This window comes from Lonchura striata, chromosome Z, assembly GCF_050655825.1.
Source record: "Lonchura striata isolate lonStrDom1 chromosome Z, ASM5065582v1, whole genome shotgun sequence".
Lineage (NCBI taxonomy): Eukaryota > Metazoa > Chordata > Aves > Passeriformes > Estrildidae > Lonchura > Lonchura striata.
This window is the reverse complement of record NC_140740.1, coordinates 13,922,340-13,942,295: the sequence shown is the minus strand read 5'-3', so window position 1 is coordinate 13,942,295 and position 19,956 is coordinate 13,922,340. Positions and strand designations below refer to the sequence as shown.

General features: G+C 40.4%; 1 protein-coding gene across 1 annotated transcript; it reads right to left on the bottom strand.

The window, feature by feature from the left end:
* Positions 1-10,892: 10,892 nt before the first annotated feature.
* On the bottom strand, positions 10,893-15,297 carry LOC144248366 (3'-5' RNA helicase YTHDC2-like). The gene is made up of 2 exons (XM_085567844.1): positions 11,645-15,297; positions 10,893-11,249 (listed from the first exon to the last, which is right to left on the bottom strand). Exons 1-2 carry the CDS (start codon positions 11,923-11,925, stop codon positions 10,979-10,981), a joined length of 552 nt encoding a protein of 183 aa, XP_085423970.1. The 5' UTR covers positions 11,926-15,297; the 3' UTR covers positions 10,893-10,978.
* Between the last annotated feature and the right edge of the window lie 4,659 nt (positions 15,298-19,956).

Sequence of the window (19,956 nt, the reverse complement as noted above, 5' to 3'; positions counted from 1 at the left end):
ACATTTAGATCAACAGAAGAGGGGAGCAGAAGTAATACTACAGATAAAATTGAGTAAAGCTTTATATGTTTATAATTTTTTAAACAGTTCTTTTGCAGAACCAGATCCACCAATTCTTAAGCATTTTACAAATAACACACAAACAAAACTAAAAAAAAATTCTCTTGTTTTAATTAAAAGACCTGAAAGAAGACAAATTAAAAGTCCTCGCCAATTAATAACTTAAAGCAAAGAGTATACTTGTATTTCTCCAAGTACTAGAAAAGCAAAGTGAATTCCAATAAAGAGCATCAAACCATACAACACACCAAAACACACTAACAAACCCAAAAGTAAAAAAGCAATCACACAAACGTAAGCTAAACAGAGACTACAAGTCACGCCCAGCGTTCCTATGTCACCTGTAGAATCTGCAAACTTCAATCTAATGATAATGATACATGTGTAGAGCTTGTTTCGTAGAGCTCTTTTAACAAAAACATGAAAAGAAAGATTTCTTATCATTAGATTCTAAAAAATTAATATTCTAAACTCTCCAAAAAATGCAGTTTAAAAGTTAAAATATTATCGAAAATTCTTTTAACAAAGAGTAACTCAACAAAAAAGATATGAAAGAAAATCAGTTCACTTTGTATTTTCTAACTTTGCTTACTTTTTATCATGCAAATTTTCCTATACAACACCAAAACCAAATGTCTAAGTCACATTAACCAAAGCTACAAGATCAGATACCATATGTATGTCTCACTCAAATCCAAAAAAGCCTTTTTCAACCTGTTTAGTTAGTGTACCACTAAAAATTAGCCAATACCTATATAACATGATCTTTTAACAAAAAAGTGATTTAACAACAAGCTAAGTGAAATTACTAATAGAAACAATCGCACATGGGATTAAAGCCTCTAGACCAAACAACTCCTCAAAACAAGTTCAGAACCCCAAGAATTAAAGATCCATAGTTCCTTAGCAATAAATTTCCGTGTCACATTTTCAAGAAACAATTAGAAAAAAAATAATTCTCTAAAATACAGTGCTATTCACTCTTACTATGAATACAAAAATTTAAGGCTTTAGTGCAATTACTCATACACTGTAGATAAAAATCTAAAGTTAACAAATATCCACGGAAATTACCAAAATGTTATTAGTTCATTTGTAGAAATAAAACATAGCAAAACATTCTATCATACCCTAAAGACAAACCATGTAACATTAGCACACTCACTGTAATAACACCTAGTACTAAAACAGTTTCAAAAAAGACAAGAAAAGACAAAAGATCTATTCATATATACCCAAAAAATTACAGCAGTAATTTCAGTCTTTCAAAAAAAACCACAAAATATTTCAACAAGCTTCTTCTTACCTACAATTGCTTCAGAAAAAACATTAAGACAAATAGACAAGATTAAATATTAACTAAACAAACAAATACCACATCCAGTGCGCTCAGTAACACGCAGACTGACATCAGCAGTGTCCAACAAATTCCAAAATCAAACAACAGTTAATTTTCTTTTCTAACACATAAACAGAGTTGAAAAGAATTCAAAAGAATGTGCTACATAAATTTGTCTAATCATTCTAAATCCATTCACAAAAATATACAAAAACTTAAAAACTCTACAATCTACAATTAAAAATAAAGAAACATAGTTAAACAATTTATTCAGGAAGTAGAGCTTAACTCCTTAATCAAAAGAACTTTACAAGTTCAGTAAAATCTTGTTATTAGAATATTAATATTAATACCACATACACTTCATTATTCACAACAAATTACAAACTCATCAAAAAAGTTTTTATTTTCCAAAAGAAAAAAATTTTAAAAAATTATAGACAATTCACAAAACCTCAGCAAAAACAATTAAAGTCACTCACAAATTTAACCTTTACATTGAGGCCTTAAAAAAGTCAAAATTTATCAGAACCTAATACAGATACTAAACCTAACTTTACCCAACATTAAGAATGGTTTAACTTAGAATTATAGAGCTTAAAACAAACAAAAACAAAAGTACCTTCATGTAAAAAGTTTATAACTTTTTTCCTACATGAATAAATATATGCAGTAGTAAAGCTATGGAACACAAAGTAATAAATAAGTGACAAGTCAAAAATAGTTTATTTAAAAAGAGAGGGGGAATTGTAGGAATATATAAAAGGTAAAAAACTTTAGAAAGTGCAAAAAGGCCCCAGAAAGTAGACATAAAGCTGAAAAAGACTGGGAAATTTCAAAACCTTCTCATGGGAAGCTAGGAAAATAAGAACCAAGTGAATTCATTTCTATTTATCATAAGGAGCAAGAAAGAACAAGAACTTAGTGATAGTTTGAGATGTCAAAAGTCCTAGATATATGCTTTGCAAAAATAGAAAAAGTTTCAGTCTTATATAATGAATTACTCTATATCGTTTGAGGTTCATAGAAGTCCTTCTGGTAATGTTAAACCCACATGGGTCCTTTTCTTATTGGTTAGGGTATAATGACTCTGCACCTTTTCTTTTATGTTATAGGTTCAAAGAATATGTAGAAAAAGGCTTTGCATCAACTGCCATCTTGCCTTTGATCTAGATTTGCATGGATGTTCATTTCTCTGTGTCTCTGGCTTTTTGCTTGGAGGATACAGACATAATAAATGCTAAGTCTGCAACCAGTCCGGGTCCCATCCTGTTTTGTGAGACGCAGACCGACCGGGCAGAAAGTGGACACACACTCCCAGCTCTGGCCGCAGCGCTGCCCAGCCCAGGGGGACGGTCACTGCCCTGCTCCTGCTGCCCCACTGCTGCTGACACAGGCCAGGATGCCCTTGGCCTTCTTGGCTACCTGGCCAGGCGCTGGCCACCTTCAGCTGCTCTTGACCAGCACCCCGGGCTCCTTTGGCCCACGCAGCTGCCCAGCCACAAAATTGCCCGTTTGACTGCAAATACCGCATTAAATTGTCCTTCTAATTCTACAACCACATCTTCTAAGGAAGTATCATGAAGTTTTATAAGGATAGGAATCTAAGTTGCTGTGACTTCATTAAAATGGGCTTATTCAACTCTCTGCAAAACTGAGTTTGTAGGTCTTCAAGGCTCTGAGTTGGAAATTAGGAAATATCCAGCTATGCCTTTGTATTTGTTGTGGAATGCCTGAAAATGGATTTTCTTTCAGCCTGCATGCCTGGCCCTCTACAGCCTACTGGTTCTGGCTAAGCACACAGCTTACTCTGCAATTGCCAAACAGCACAAACATGAAATGTTCCTTTCTTACTCACCTTAGGACCAGCACCGCTGAATACATGCTTCAGGTGACCTGTAGTAGGCAAGGGAAAATGAACCAGATGCTGTGAGAAAATTGTCTGGGCTGGTGAAACCCACAGAACAAGCACCACAAACAGAGAGTTTTCCCTTTCACAACATCCCTTCAGCAGACACATTTCATTCATACAACCAGCAAGAGATCCAGATAATATTCTTGGGCATGCCTACCCTTTGGCCTGTTTAGCCATTAAATGAACACAAACATGATGAAGAAAATGCAAATTGTTCTCTAACACTCAATGCTCCTGTTCTACCAAACACATAACACCTCTTTTAAAAATCCTCTCCTTCTGGTACCTAGGGTTTTTTTTAATCAGATGCATGCACAACTTCTCATTAACTTGCTGGAAACAGTTGCCCAGAAAAGCTTTTCCAAAATTCCACTATGATGGGGCAGGCTCTATTGTGACACAACACAGCAGCAGCTCCAAGTTCCAGGAGCAGACACTCACTGCTTTGGAGTTTGCTCTTCCTTGCAAAGGGAATCACTATTTAACACTCAGTCAAGGCTCAAGTTAGACAGTCAAATCCTTTCATGACAAAATGTAGAAAGAAAGAAGCTTTCCCTGAATTCTGGGAAATACTGCACAGTTGTTAGAAGGCCTTCCAAGAAGGTCTCCAGTTTACATTTTCAAAGCTGTCTTGCATGTCCCAGCAAACTGAGGAAAAGACAGACTCTGCTGCCTCAGACTCTCCCGTGGAGGGAAAAGAACCCCTGCAGGTTCCCTTGCAAATGCTGCCCCTGTGGCTGCAGAAATCCCCTTGTACCTGAATGCCTTGACAGGAGCTTTACCAAAGCAGTGGCACCCTAGTGTTCTTTCTGTTTTAAAATAACTCAGGCACTAACAAAGAGCAGGAAGACATACAGAAGCCAGGTTCGGGTACACCCAGGGAAAACCTCTACTTACGTGCCAGGTTAGTGAGGTAATAGCCAGAATAAACAACGCCATAAGCTGTGAAAGCTGCAGCAGCAAGTTGCTCAATCATTGTAGCACTGCTGTGCAGATTTGTCCAACACTAGAAAAAACAAGGCTCTTGTCAGTAGGCAGCTCTCACTGACAAGCACCTCAACCAGGAGGATGCTCCTGCACTGAGCAAGCCCTAGGGTTGCTCTGACACTGAGGCCTTCCGTGCACCAAGACAACCTTCTGCTGTCACCATGACCACATGGCAACCATGCCCTGACATCACAGTGCAAGCACTCTATATTGGCCTGTGAATTTATGCAGAGCAATAACCACCCTTCCGTACAGCAAACGCAAAATAACCGGGGAAGTTCTTCTCTGTCACAAAGCAGCACAAATTCACTTTGTGGCCAAACCCTGTTGTTCAAGGAATCCAAGAGTAACTCCAGGAGTGCACCAAACACCTATACCTTGTACCCCAACTGAGCACTCAGATGGGACCCAAGCAAAGGAAACCAGACCAAGAAAACGGCCCAAAGCATTGCACTTCTGAGAAACAACGCTTACTTTTAAAAAATTTAAATGTTTATTAAATCTTAACAAAGGACTGAATAAGGAAAATTTGCAGCACTGGGAGTCTCTGACCATTACAAGCAGCACATCTATAGAATGGATGCTCTGCCTTTTATACCCTTAACCCCTCCAAAGTTTTGTCAAAGTTTTGCCATCCACTGGTGGAGATTCCTTTCTTACATTCTTATTGGAGGTCAGGTGTTGCTACGCCACCCACACCTCCTGGTCACAAGCCAGCCCTCCCCAAAACCCCTGACTACCAAGGCTATTGCAAGGGGCAGGGGAAATAGGACTCTGGGAGGATGTATTACAATAACATCACTATACATTTTTACATCCCCATAATATCTACCTCTTAACAGTGAGAGCCAACTGTTACATGACTCATCTATAACACACAGAACCAGGAGAGAAGGCACTGTTGGCATAACAGCTGAAGCAATTCCTGACAAATCTCCCACATGTTTGCACATTTATTGGATATGCCCAGGGCTCCTGAGCATGTACATCTCTGCCTTTATTCCCCTTTGAAAGCAGTCAAACTGGCAGCATCTGCCTGCCAGTAGGAGCTGCTCCGAGCTGGGAAGAAGACTGTTGGTGCTGATTTCCAGAGGCTTCTGTGTCCCAGGAGAAGATAAGGAAGGAGTGGATTGAAAGGTGCTGGCGCTGCTGCTGCTCTGTGCCAGACAGCCCTGGCTGAGCAGGGCACGGCGCTGCAGACTCTTGCTCCTGTCAGAGCTGGGCACACCTGGGAACAAGGCATGGCAACCTGTGGGGAAACCAAGGACTTCATGGGTTCTGCACTGCTCAGCACACACCCAGGCCATCTGTGACCCAGAGTTCTGGCACCTAAAAAGATAAAGCAGACGGAAATAGCTGGGAAAAGTTTCATTTTGACCTTTCTTACCTGTTCACAGAAGTGGCCAAAATGAAAGTTACAGAGCAGGGCCTGATCCCTTCTCCTGCAGGAGGGGCCCTGTACTGGCTCCTGCCCAGGGCTGGTGCCCATGTGCTAACATTCAGCTGAGTGGGAGCAGAGCTCCTGGGGCTCTACAGCGATACACCAAGCCCAGCCCAGTTACCTGGTACACATGCAAAGCTTCAGAAAAAGATTAGAATGGAAAAATGTAACTGTCATGATCATTGTATTTTACTATGTTCACATGCTGTATAGGACTGCAATTTTATGTATTTGTGGTATTTTCACACATTTTAATCTCCGAAATACTGTCAGATACACTTTGATTCCTAATGGAAAGTCTTAAACTATTAATTTAGCTTATAAAATGAAGTTACTGACATTAAATAATATGTACTTTGTAGCGTAGAAGAACACAGTAATAGTATGAGTAATTATGATTGCTTAAGCACAATTGGCTTGGGTCTGTACAGGAATGTGAAATTTTGCAAGAAAATAATATTTTCACTAGGTTTTGTAAAATATTTGAGAAACACTTCTTGTTTGAAAGAATACGTTTCAAACAACCTTTTACTTAGGAGTTTGAGGAAGGTTCTTACTTTTGAGAGCAGTACAATTTTACATTTTAAGAATAATGTAAGCAGCTGATGAACTTTAGAATTATTGCAGACCATATTTAGTCTTTCAGAAAGTATTAGTGATATATATCTGATTCAATGCATCTTTTAGCCAGGTTTTGTCAGTGTAGGAAAGCCTGGTTGTAAAGCTCCCATTGTTGCCATTACAGCATTTATGTGCTGTAAATCATGTAAAAGTCTCCATTTTCCTGATTTCTTTTTTATTACAAGGGGTATTCAAGGGGCCGAATGATTCTTCAATATGACCCACTTGCAATTGTTCTGTGACTAATTCTTGCAGGGCAGTAAGCGTTTCAGTAGTAAGGGGCCACTGATCAACCCAGACAGGTTTATCTGTTAACCATGTCAAGGCTACAACTGGACATTCACCACCCTGCATCACAGTGGCTCCTATTAAAAATCCATAGCAATTCTGTAATAATAGTAATTAAAAATCCCAGTAATTCTGAGGGTCTGATGTTAGCTTGTTGGCCATCGGGATGTTTCACATGAATTACAATGGCTGACAAGCCACCTGTTGTAGAACCACCCAACCCCATCAGTCCAAAACTTGCACGAGTGAGAGGTCACGATTGAGGCCAACGCAGTCACGAGAGTATTGTAGCATCTGCTCCAGTGTCAATCAAACCTGTTACCGATACGGTCCCTGGATGATATCCACTGGCTGTGAGGATGCATGTCTTTTCTGGATGGTTCTCCGTTACTTTCTCAGTCCGGAACACTTGAGGTACTTACCGTATTGGGAACAAAACTCACAGAGGCTACAAGCTGAGTGATGCAAGTTCCTTTCTGAATAGTAATAGGGCACTCATCAATTCATATCATAGCATGACTCTGTCCTAAATAATCAACATCAATAAGTCCTAAATGCACATGAATACCTTTAAGTGTAGTACTTGATATCCCTATCAGAAATGCACTCAATCCACGTCCTATTGGGCCATAGGTGTCATGGGGCACTTTGCAGATTTCTTTTGTCAAAATAGTTACTGTGTCGGTGGTGGGTACATCAATCCCTGTGGACCCACTTGTTGCTCCTGAATACTGTTTGCAAATGGGTAGCTTTACAGTGCTGGGAAGGCCCATAATTGCTGTTAATGGTCGTCAGGTTATTTGTGTCCCCACACACCCCTTCGTGTTCTTCTTCCCATTTCCCTGCAACAGCTGACCATTTGCATGATACTTACTCGTGCACAGTGCCCAAATTTAGCACAATGATTGCACATAACATTGCTGCTTGCATTTGACTTAGATGTTATTTTCTGGGTATTACACTGTGCCCTTACATGCCCTTGCTGTCCACAATTACAGCATTTCGGTGGTGGTCTTAGAACTGCAGCAAGAGCTGTCATTTTATGCTCTACTGAACCATCTTTTGAGCAAGCAGTAACCATTTCAGGCAATGTGGGCTCCCCAGGTAAGGTGTCAATAATCGTTCTGCAGTCTGGGTCTGCACTTTCTTTCACCAATTCTATACACAATCTATGTCACAAAGGTTCATTATCTACCTGTTTTTCAATAGCTGCAGCAAGCTTTTCCACAAACTGCAAAAATGGTTCTCTCATCCCTTGTTGTATAGTAACATATCTCTGTTTTGGACCTGCCATTTCCATTGTTTTAATTAAAGCACTCATGCCTATTTGCTGAGCTTGTGTCAAAATTGAAGGATCCCACCTTGCCTGCAAATCTGGGTTAGCAAAAGGCCCAGTGCCCAATAAGGCATCAACACCCACAGCATGACGAGTCGTGTTGAGGCAGCTGCATATTTGTTAAAGCTGTGAGCTCAGCCACTCACCTCCGAGTTTCTTGAAACACACCATACTGTACTGGTTGGAATAAAACTGTAGCAAAATGCATGATATCATAAGGTACAAGCATACTGCATTAATTACATGTATTAATTGCATTACCTCTGAGGAATTAATACCAAACTGAGCCACTTTCAATTGGAGATCTTGCACAACCTTCCAGGCAAAGACATGATGACTGTCATCCTGCCCTATTCCAGGAACTGCATTAAAAACTGGAAAAGCCATAGGATTATCACAGGCAACATTTGCCTTAACACTCTCCTCCTGAGGTACTTTTGGGGCACCAAATCTTTCTATTAGGTCCCAATTTTTTTATTCAGCTGCTTTCTTCCTAAGAAATTCCCAAAACTTCTGAGGCTGTCATGGAAGCACAGTTACTTGACACAGAGGCAAAGTCCATGGGGCAGTAGGGCTAGATCTCTTAGAAGCTGAACTGCCAACAGTTCCCTGCCCCACCTCAGGTGTTACTGCGGGTGACTCTTCACTTGATTTCCTGTCACTGTCCAGCAGTGGAGGATACGACCTTGCAACTGTTCATGCAGCTCAGAGGGGGGCGGGGGGCAAATGGCTGGGCTAGAGTGGAGGGGTGTAGGTCTTAGATTCAAAGAAAAACCATAAATTTCTAACCAGGTAGAAGCTTGAGAAAGTGTTGAGAAAGAATGTAAGTTCTTTATCTCTCTTGTTCACATTGTTTATAATTAGGTTTTACTACTGTACGTCATCCACTGCACACCAATAGGGTGACATGTTTTCACTTCAGGACCAATAGAGTTGGTCTGCACAAAGCTCTGTATAAAAGAGTGATGTATTTTGAAATAAATCAGTTATAGTCTCAGCCTTCTGAACAAAGTCTGTTCATTCCCATCCTGCCTCAACAGCGTCAGAGGGGAGCAGGGGGGCAGACAGCTGGGTTTGTCTCTCTGCCAAAGACATTTCCGCTAACTGGCGCAGTGGTGCAGTGTATAGAGGCACCGCTGAAAGCTGCTGTGCAGGTGAGATAAAGAGGCTTAGGAGTCTGAGAAGGAGATACTCTGTCAGTCTGCCCAGAAGCCTTAGCAGCTTTCCCAAAAGCTTCAGCATCCAGCCCAGAAGCTCTGGCAACTTTCCTGGAAGCTTTGGTAGCCTGCCTGGTAACTTCCATGGGCACCTGCACTTTCTTCAAGGATGTATGCAACAAGTTCCCCATCAGAGGCCCCATCTGACTCATCCCTCCCATCAGACTCCTTTATCAACCCCAAATCTTCATCCACCTTGTACTCTGCTTGTTCCCGCTGTTTTCCATTCCTTTAATGCCTCAAAAGGCGATATCCAAGTAACAACTAGATTGACAATAGTTTTATCTCCCGCTCAGGTGACTTCCCACAGCTTGTTCCTGACTTTTTTTCCAACCTTTAACACTAAATGCTGTGTCAGGATCAGTAGCAAAATCCTATGATCTAGCCCACAGCAATATACTACAAAGGGCATAGTCTGAAGTAGTAATTCCCTTATTTCTTAACAAAGCTTTCTATGTAGCCAAAACAGTCTCTTCCTCTTTAGATTTATCTCCCATTATCACTAGTTGTTGCCTCACCTGCTTCCAGGTGTGTTGATAGGAGAAAATCAGGTCAGGACTTGCCTGTGGCTTCCACCCGCCACTCTCAGCTGCACCAGCGCCGCCTCCCCCGCCACTCCCCAGCGGGTCAGGGCTGCCAGTCGCTGGGACCCCGCGTGGCTCCAGACCGACCACGCTGCTCAGGCTGCTGCTCCACGCGGTGGGCACCAGCTGTCACTGGTATATACACTGCATCGTGAGGCGGTCGCCACACAAAGCACAGACCACAGGCGGTCTCAGATGGCAACTCTTTATTATCGAACATGACCTTTTATAAACTTTCTAATTGTTTATACTTCTTCTACCCCAACTGTTGGCCACAAAAAAATCAACATAACACCACTGGTGAACAGTAACAGTGACTTTAGTTAACTTTCTGAAAATGCTTTATCCAGCTGCAGTTCTCTCCTTATCTTTCTCCAGTTCTTCTCTCAGCCTCCTTGGTAGCAGCCTTGGAGAGAGCTCTTGATCAGCTTCTTGCCTCTCAGCTTCTTTTTGCTCCTTTAGCTAACAGGCCTGCTGTTAGCCCCTTCCACAGTAATTCATCCATGAGGGGCAGGAAACAAGAATAGGGGGCAGGAAGCAGAATAGGATTAAAAAGCCTAGTGATTAATTAGAATTGGTTAAAATCTGACAGACCTTGAGATGACACCAAAATTCATCATCCTAGAGTGTAGCCTACAGCACACTACTCGCATTTCTATATTCGGGAAACATGTTTTCTTCCTTTTACGCTGTCTTAATTTAAAAGCTGAAAGATTCAAGAGGAATTACTACATCCTCCAATGAGTCCATGAAGTTTCCTCTGAATGATCTCCTTTGTGTTACTGCAGTCTACTATTCAAGTATATAGGGACAACTGTCACAGTAATCTCATTAAAAATGTGTGCTTTGTTAAAATAACCATCACAAAAATCAGTCCTAGTAAGGCAGGTAAGACAGAATCAGTATTGATACTGAAAATCTATTATGAATGCAGAAAAAGGCAGAATCCAAAAACTTCAGAAGTATGTATATAATATACTCATTTAGTTGAAAAAAACTTACACGTTTATTAGAACAAGTTTGGGATTTTTTTTAAATCTCATTTTTTCTACTTTGGATAGCTTTACCTCAGCAGTCCATAAATTATTTTTGCTGTACTAAACTAGTGAAACAAGGATATTTAGTCTAGATTTTTAAATTCCAGAAGGAAGTATTATGCAGTGTTACAAATGAAAAGCTACGTTAGATTCCTAATTTATCAGTAAAATACCTAACTGCAGAATGATATCAGCAAGAAATTCTATTATTTTGGAAGAGCAGGGTAGTATGTTAGAGAACTCTACCTTTCCAGACACTGGAGAAGAAGGAGTAGCACAGGGGCTGGAATAGCTACTGCTTTCTGCAGGTTTTACTGAGGACTGAGCTGATCTGTCATCTGAGGATTGTCCGGAGAGCAAAATGTCTTTTTCTTTGTACTTCTTTGGCTGGTGGAGTGCAGGAGAAGAAGATTTCACTGAAACCCTACAAAGGACATACCTTGAGTTTCACAAGCAGTCACTGAACAATTTACATCGACCTGTCCACCTACAGCATGACCCCATGTATTACAGCAACTACAACATCTATTAAACCTAACTAAAAACTCATACTGACCATTCATTGCTTTTTAATGCTACTGTTAAACTTCTTCTGCTACTTCTCAAACATCACAATTCATGGACAATATTCCTGACTGCTCTCTCAAACAGCAGCCCCAGGTATGAAATACTTCTCTTTGGGATTACAATGCAGCATACAACAGTATAACACCTTCCAAATGTACTTCCACTGTTTTCACCTATTACTAGCAGAAACTTAAGTGATACTTGTATACATAAACTGCAACCTACAGTAAGCAGAAGACCTCAGCATCTTACTTTTCAGCATGAGAGGAGTCAGACAATTCTGTTTCTGTTGAGCTTTTTCTGCTGCTGGTTGACTTCCATGTAGATGCCAAAGGAAGTTCTTCACAAGTCACAGGCCTTGGTCTCTGGCCAATTCCTGAAGGCTGCTGCAGACCTGCAGACTGTTCTTCAGCACTCAGAACAGCTGTAATTGCTCTTACAGTTGTTTCATCAACCTGAGACCACAGCTTAGAAGGAGCTCGCATACGACGCAGAAACAAGCTGTGCCACTTCTGCCTGAGCTGCAGCAGCATACCAGCAGCCTGCAATGAATTCCAATTCTGTTAAATACTGATGAAAATTAGATCACACAGGTAAGAGAACCCTGTCTTTTCCCTATCAAGCAACACCTGGCATTCCAATATAAACAGAGCCCAGAATTGAAGGCAAGACTAAGGTCTTGGGGAAGGGGAATAATCCATATTTAAACTATGATGTTAATTTGCTTTCTTTTCCTTGGGTACAAGGTCATTTTGGAAACATTTCATTTAGCTCTGTACTAAACTTAGCTTTGTATTGTAATTCCACAGACTTTTTTTTTCCTTCTTATCTTTCAAGAAAACTCAATCCTTTCATGCTTTATGCCCTTCCTCTCAAATCAGTCTCTACTCATGCACTCTTCAGTATAGTTGATGGAAAAGAGCTCTAAGTGATATTTTTCTTACATCGACACCTGGTCAAATGTGATGACTAAATTCAGAAGACTATTGTCTAATTCTGCTACCAGAAACGCTTCCATTACGATAAATTTTTAAAAATCACTCTTCTGGACATGACTAGGAGAGAGAGTATTATTATTAGAGTTGGTAAAGTTGTGTGTTTCATGACCCATAAACTGCAGCCACAGCTCCTCAATGACATAAAGACTTCTATTTCAAAGAGGATTTGAAATGTATCCTTCCAAAATCTGACAGCAACTTTCTCTCAGCAACTTCAGCTTCAAGTGCTCCTTTTTTGATCTGATTTTGGTTATCCTCTCAGAGAAAGAAGAACACAATATGCCAATGTGACTGTTCTCTCAGCTCCTGTCCAGATTTTAGCTTATCCCAGCTTGTGCTATGGCCTGATGGAGCACCATGCAGGCAGGACAGGAGGCCAGAAGGAGCAGAAGGGCCCTTATGCTGTCACTGTCACCTGCAGCTTGCTGTCCCTTGCAGTCATCATTTTTTGTCTGCCAGTCTCTTCAGAATCTGCTGACTTGTGGAAAGGGACAAAACTGCCAAGCTCAGATATAAAACATCATATTACCCAGAAAGTTTTTGAAACAGACCCAACAGCATCTGGATTGCTGAGGCTTTCCTGCTCCCTTTTGTGAGAGACAGGACACCCACACCAATATGGAGGAAGAGGGATGAGCACTCTCACTGTTGACTTAGGTGACTATTCTCTTTCTTTCTGCTGACAGGTAAAAGAAGAGAAAGGTATGGGTGACAGGTGATCAAACACTGCAACTTGGATTTTGAATACACAAATTCATGCAACAGACAACTCTGTGCCAAAGGGGATTGAAGCCGTTTAATTCTTAATGAGCTTGTGAAGTAAAGGTTAAATCACAGAGTACCTAGTTCGAGAGACCTAAATGGACCATGACATTCTTGGAGAAAATTCTTGGCTACTCAAATGTTACAAAAACCTTTTCACATCTTTTTACAATTCCTCTACATGAAGCAAACCCAGGAGTAATTTCTTACTTCAGGGTCCAGTTTAAGATGGAGCCATTCATCCAGCTTCAGCAGTGCCAGATCAGCAGACGTCCTGTCCTCCATCTCACTGTCGCTGCTATCATTAGATACCCCTCCCCCTGAATTAAAGACAAAAGGTTCATCAGAATTTCCATATTTTTTCTACTATTATTTCTATACAAAAACCCGCATACTACTATATTACCAGCAATATTTTTCCTTCTAAAATTGACTTTAAATGTAAACATTTGTAAAACTACCTCTTCTTTTCTGCAAATACACTGCAAAGTCTTTGCTCCAGATAGCAGCAATCAAGTAGCCAGACCTGCTGAAGGTCCTACTATGTAAAAACGTGGATTGATATGATGTGACCCAACTCATGTACCTTCACCAGTTTTCACAGGCCACTATACAACTTTTGCCTAAAGCTGTTGGCAAAATCACACATGCCTCTATTTCCTAGTAAAACAGCAGATTTAAAGACCCAGTAAGAAAAAAAAATATGTATGGCTATTAATTAGGATTCTTTATTTTTCTTAAGTGCAATTCAGTCAGCATGAGTACTACTCTAAGGTTCACAGTTTAAAAGCAAGACAGGAAAGCTTTAGAAATAAGTTGGACTTTTAGTTTGATTCAAACTATGACAACTAGAAGCAGTTATTTTTGCTTCCATTCCAACAGGACTCAATTTAAATGAGAAAAAAAGAAGGAAATGTAAATATATTCTCTATTACTTACAGTTAATAGTACAGTTAACTGAAATTAAAAATTATCAGTAGAACATATCTTGAAAATGTATGTGTTAGCTAGAAGCAACATGACTTGTTTGCCATACTGATTGTTTCTAAATTATTCTGTTTGAATAATCTGGTTCAATGATTCAAATAAAGTAGTCTGCAGAAAGAGAACATGCATACTACACTTCTCAGTACCAATACTACAGTTCTCATTAGATATTGTGGCTGCATTCTTTCCTTACAAACTATACTGCAGTTTCTGAGACCCTACGACTGTGTAATTTATGGACTTGAATAGGTAAGGAATCCCAAAATGGAGAGATTTGTTACAGAACCAACAAACTCTTCCTGAATAGCTACAGGAATTATAACAGCGCTGTTTCCAGAATCAGCCAATATATGTATTAAATATTACTGAAAAATAAGCTCTGCATGTCACACGCTGATGTATACCAATGGAAACATCCCAAATCCAGACTCCAGTGTACCTTGAAAGGATGAAGATGCCTGCAAGGCATTACTTTGCAGTCTGGCTGGTCCACAGAAGAGGGCCACGGTGACAGGTGTCACAACAGAGCAGCACCTGATGTTTGCTGTCTTGTGAGCTCTCGTCATTTCATCATATATAAGCCAGTCTGTGGGGAGGGCCTGGATGGCTGCAGCTTGTCCATTTGCTGGGGCAATCTGTGGAAGAGCAGGTAAAACCAGGCTATTGTACCCTCTACCTGTAATTAATGTAAATTTGAACGTATTTCTCATTTTATCCGGAGACACTGTGGGTGCCTCAACCTGGCAGTGCCCAAGGCCAGGCTGGGTGGAGCTCTGAGCAACCTGGACTAGTGGAAGGTGTCCCTGCCCATGGCAGGGGCTGGAATGAGATAAGCTTTAAGGTCCCTTCCAACACAAACCATTCTATGATTCTGTATTTTGAGAATTAAATACATGTACAATTATATACATATAAAAATATACATGCATGTTGCTATCATGCTGGCATGGTAGTGTGGAGGAAGGTTTTAGAAAGGCCTTGGGAATGGTAAACAGAGGAAAAAGATACATTTATGTATGCCCCATTGTTTTAGGAAGGCCCTGGAAATGAGAAACTGAGGGAAAAGATACATTTATGTATGCTCCATTGTTTAAGGAAAGTCCTGCTTCAGCATTCCTCTCTAAACCCCCTTTCTCCCCACCCCTGAGCAGTTCCCATTGGACCCGGCCCCTGGGGCGGTTCTGATGTGCCTAAGATGAAAACTGTCTCTATTGTTTAGACCTTAACTCTTAATTCTGCTGTATAAAACTGTATCTGGGCAATAGCCCGGGGCTTTTGGTCCCTGCAACCGTTCAGGCAATACAACCTCTCTGGACAAGCATACCATTGGTCTCTCTTGGTCTCTTTATCTCGAATCCTAGCGGTGACTGAGGCAACGCTGCCGCTCGGACCGTGCTAACCCAGCCCTGCCTGGTGAGCCCAGGGCAGCGGGACCGCGGAAAACCCCGGCCCCGAGAGGGGACAGCTAGCCGGAGGGTCCCGGGGGGCCGGGGAGGGACGGGGGACAGCAGCGAGAACCCCCCGAAAGCCGCACATGCACATAAAAAAGTGTGAGAATTCAACCAGATTCATCAATTATCCTACCATGGTAAAACAAAATATGTTGTTTTAAAAAGAAATGTTAAAAATGAGTTTCAGAGAAAAACTTGCTTTTAAGAATAGGGATCATTATATCTTTAAAACAATTTTATAGCAGGGCAGTTTTTTTGCCTTTTTGCCTTTTCCATCTAGAGAAAGGACTAACTGAAACGACAGAAAAATGAATCAACTCCAATTCTATCAGCTGGGTAGAACAGTATTTTCTAAAGCTGTAGTGTTAAATGCCTATACTGCTTTTGAAGTACTGACAAACAGGAAAAGACATTTCTAAAACACGTGACAGATTTTAGTGCCCTTTTTTTTGAACTATGAATTCAAAGTGTCTTTACCTTTTTATATTGAGACTGACCAAGAACAGAGGTAGGATGAAATCGCACTTTCTTCTCCTTTGGTTCCGTCAACACCAGGCTGTCTCTGTCTACATGCACAAGATTGGGATACATCCCAGCCACTAAGGCACCTTTAATTACAGCCCAGTTCTCAGAGTTAGTATTAACATCTCTAATATCAGCTCCTCCTCTGGCTCTCACAAAACCTGACAAATGAAAGAGACAAAACAGTGCCATGTTACCTTGTGTTTGGCTCTCAAAAGGAGTCAGAAACAAAAGGTGAAATAAATGACTTCTTTGTTGCATTTTTCACCACTGCCAACCTTAACAGCACCAAGAAGAAACCATTACACTGAAATCCTTCCTGATAAGGGGTTTCATACTGACACAGAATACCACTATTTTCTACAATATAAAGACATTTCCTATGGGAATAATTCATTAAAACATGAAACGCAGTGGCATGTGGAGATGAAGGTGCTTTCAGTTTGATCAGCCACAATTCCTCATCTGCACCATACCCTGCATGAATGTGTGCATGACAGTGTATTTCAAATTAAGGAAAATTACACCAGTGAACATGATTTTTGTTACAATTTCTATATGCTTGACTTTAAAACAACGTTAAAATTGTTTCCAACTTCTCTACCTGAGGCTCTAAGCTGGCCAAGCACCCGTGTTCTCATTCCTGCAATGATTTCCATTGTGGCTCGGGACAGAAAGTTCTTTTCACAGAAGGCTCTCTCCCAGCCATCACTGCGTGCCTTCTGCCATGCCTGAAAATGTTTTTACATTTGCCTATTAATTTGAAGGACTTAAACTAAAAACTGCAGGTGTTTTTTTAAAGATTACATTTATGTCAATAAAATGAATGCAAAACCCACTCTAAAAGTTAATGTATCAAACCAGATTATTTTTTCTGTTCAACAATTAGATTCTCTTTATGTGCTCACTCTAGTGATGATTATGTCAAATTAAAACAATAAATAAAGATCATTACATTAAGATCATGATTCAAAGTTCAGTGTAGTAGGATGCAAAGAGGCACATTGTTGAAACATTCAAAATTTTCTAGGGTTTGAAACAAAACATACTACAAAAAGGGTTCCCTCACAAATTTATGAGTCCAATACACAGGAAAGGCACTAGGCAAAAAGAAAGTCTTCTCTGAGGACTTAATCACAGTCCGCCACTCTACATCCAACTGGTACATCTGCATTTTGCTTGGGTGATGTGCTGTGATTAGTACTCTCTGAAATGAAAGACTACCTGGAAAGCCCTGAGCAGGGCCATGTGGTCACTGAATGTCCCGGCAGCAAAACGCTTCCTGCACAGCACGGCTGCACGCTTTTGGGAGGCCAGCGTGGGCAGCACAAAAGGGTCTTGGCAGGCAAGAGCACAGGCAATGGTCAGAACAGGATCCAGGCACTTCAGAACTACAGCATACAACACCATTTTACCGAGGTGTGGCTCTACAGGTAATTCAGTCAGCTGATAACCAAGCTCAGTGAGATCTTCCCAAGGGTCCAGGGCATCTATGGTCTGTTCATAAACAAACAAACAAACAAATAAAGGAGAGGAGGATGGGTACAGTGGACAAAATCAATTTACAGTGAAAGCAAAAAGGATGTGAATAATGGACTTTAACTAGACTTGTTTCCAAACACTGAAGAAGCAAGTCAGACTATTAACAGAGACAAGACTTTGAAGCACTCTCTTCCCTTGACATGGAAAAACACATCCCCACACACAAAATGAAAACAGACAACAAGCAAAACTTCAAAACATCCTTAAGTAATTAAAAACAGCTTCAGTACAAACTGAAGTCAGTAAATTGCTACACCACAAATTTGGGATCAAACACAATTACCATCTAAACTTATTCCTTTTCTGACCTTAAGCATATGCACAGCATTTCTCACAGTTACAGCAGGCGGAGGATCAGGAGCTTTCATAAGAAAGTCTACAATTGGACAATTAATTGGAGCCAGAATTTTTGTGTACAAACAGATCTCCTGCAAGGTAAAAGGCAGTACAAAAAAAGATTACCAAGATTTGGAAGCAGCCGCCAAACACATGATTTGTTGCAATTAGTAGTATGGTTTGAGGACATTGTATTTTTTAAAGTTATAGTTTCTAACTGAACATGCACCTGAAGCGGCAGTCTTAGAAGTTCTGGAGATTGAAATTCCAACATATTCTGAAATCGGAGCCTGCTGAAGAGATGAAAGCAGACCCCAGGCTGACAGCGCCCAGCCCTTGAAAATAAAATATGGGAAGTTGTGAAAATGAGGATTTCTTTCTAAAAACAAAACCAAAAGCCAACAAACAGACACAGAAACTCAGAATGGAAAAGAAGAGGCACTACCATGAAGAAAGTGTTGTTAGGTCACATGCAACATGAGAATTTCCTAATCATTAATTATTTTTGAGAGTGTGGCAATTTTTTACTGTAATTTTAACCCAACACTGAGAAATCTGGAGAAAGAAAAACAAGGCTTTTCTAATGTAAAGTGCTGTGGGTTTTTTGCTAACCTAAGACCAGTCCAAATCTCAATCATCCTTTGTTGTAAGGAACCAGTTGCAAACTTTCTTGCTTCCCCTCACATCCCCTAAACAGAAGTTATCCTTGGAGTAAAAGGTAGAATAAAGATGAAGTAACTTGTGAGTGAATGAGGGAGGAATGAGCAAATTCTCTCAGTCATATACATCTATGTGCATACATGCAGCTTAATGCCAATATGATTGATTAAACAGGCATTTGTTGCTACATAAACTTCTGAGCCCTCCCCCACAGTGCTGGGAAGAATATAATCATGGCCTGTTAAGTCATGGATAGCTTGGAGAAAGTGAAATAGGCAGTCCTCTGCCCATAGACATGATGTGAAAACATTGTGACTGCGGGTGCTACGTGGGAGAAAGAGGAAGGAGAACAAATTAATGGGGGGAAAACAACCCAGACCTTTGGGAAATGCCTGAGCATCACTTTTCTACAACTTGGGAGATTATTCCAAGGAAATACATGCTGACGCCTACTCGTCTGCAGAGAACCAGTGTTGGCCTCTATGCAACACAACACCGGAATAGGCCAGAAACAATTACTATGTTGTGTGGTTTATTCTAAACATAAAGGACTGTGCATATCTGCAAAATGGGAACCACTATGAGGCATTTATTACCTGCCTTTTCTCTGGATAGCACTGGCTTTTGAAATCCACCCCATTTTTAGCACTGTAGCACAACTCAGTGCATCAAAAGACTTCTAGAAAAACAAAGAAAGGAATACAAACTGAAAACTCAATAGGGTACATGAAATACAAGTTACTAGTTAGTTAGATTACCAACAGGAGTTTTCTAAAAAGTATGAAATAGTAATATATACAGCAGCTTCTGAGACAAAGGTACCTTCTCAATTTCAAGTGAATTAATGAGGGTATCTCCTTTCTAGTATCTTAATGCTCCACAAGTTTTGAAATTCAAGATTTTCAAGGTTTTTGAGACGGATAGCTTACAGTATTTGTCTTAAAACAAATTCATGTTGAAGCCTTTCAGAAAGGACTGTTGCCTGACAGGCACTAGCTCTCAGCTAGTAAAAGCTTTTTCTCACTTTACTGTAAAGTAATAAAAAAAAAAAAAAAGTTCTCCAAAATTTATACACTGTGTGTTTTAGAATCACACTAGGAAAATTTAAGGCAGTCCTACCTCTTTCACCTTTCCTGAGTCAATGACAAACACCACATCATTGACTGTTATGCTGGTTTCTGCAATATTAGTAGAAAGAATCTGCAAAGAAAAAACCCAAAACCACCAAAACTATAATAACTGCAAAAGCAATGGCAAAATAGGTCATTGTGGCATTGGAAAAAGTCCTCTAATACTTGCAATTTTG

Bases quoted from the DNA above. Each gene is read 5' to 3' on its own strand.
- LOC144248366 (XM_085567844.1), bottom strand. From the start codon at position 11,925: ATGCTGCTGCAGCTCAGGCAGAAGTGGCACAGCTTGTTTCTGCGTCGT. The intron at 11,250-11,644 runs GTAAGATGCTGA...TGTCCTTTGTAG, and splicing joins GACTCCTCTCATGCTGAAAA to GGTTTCAGTGAAATCTTCTT.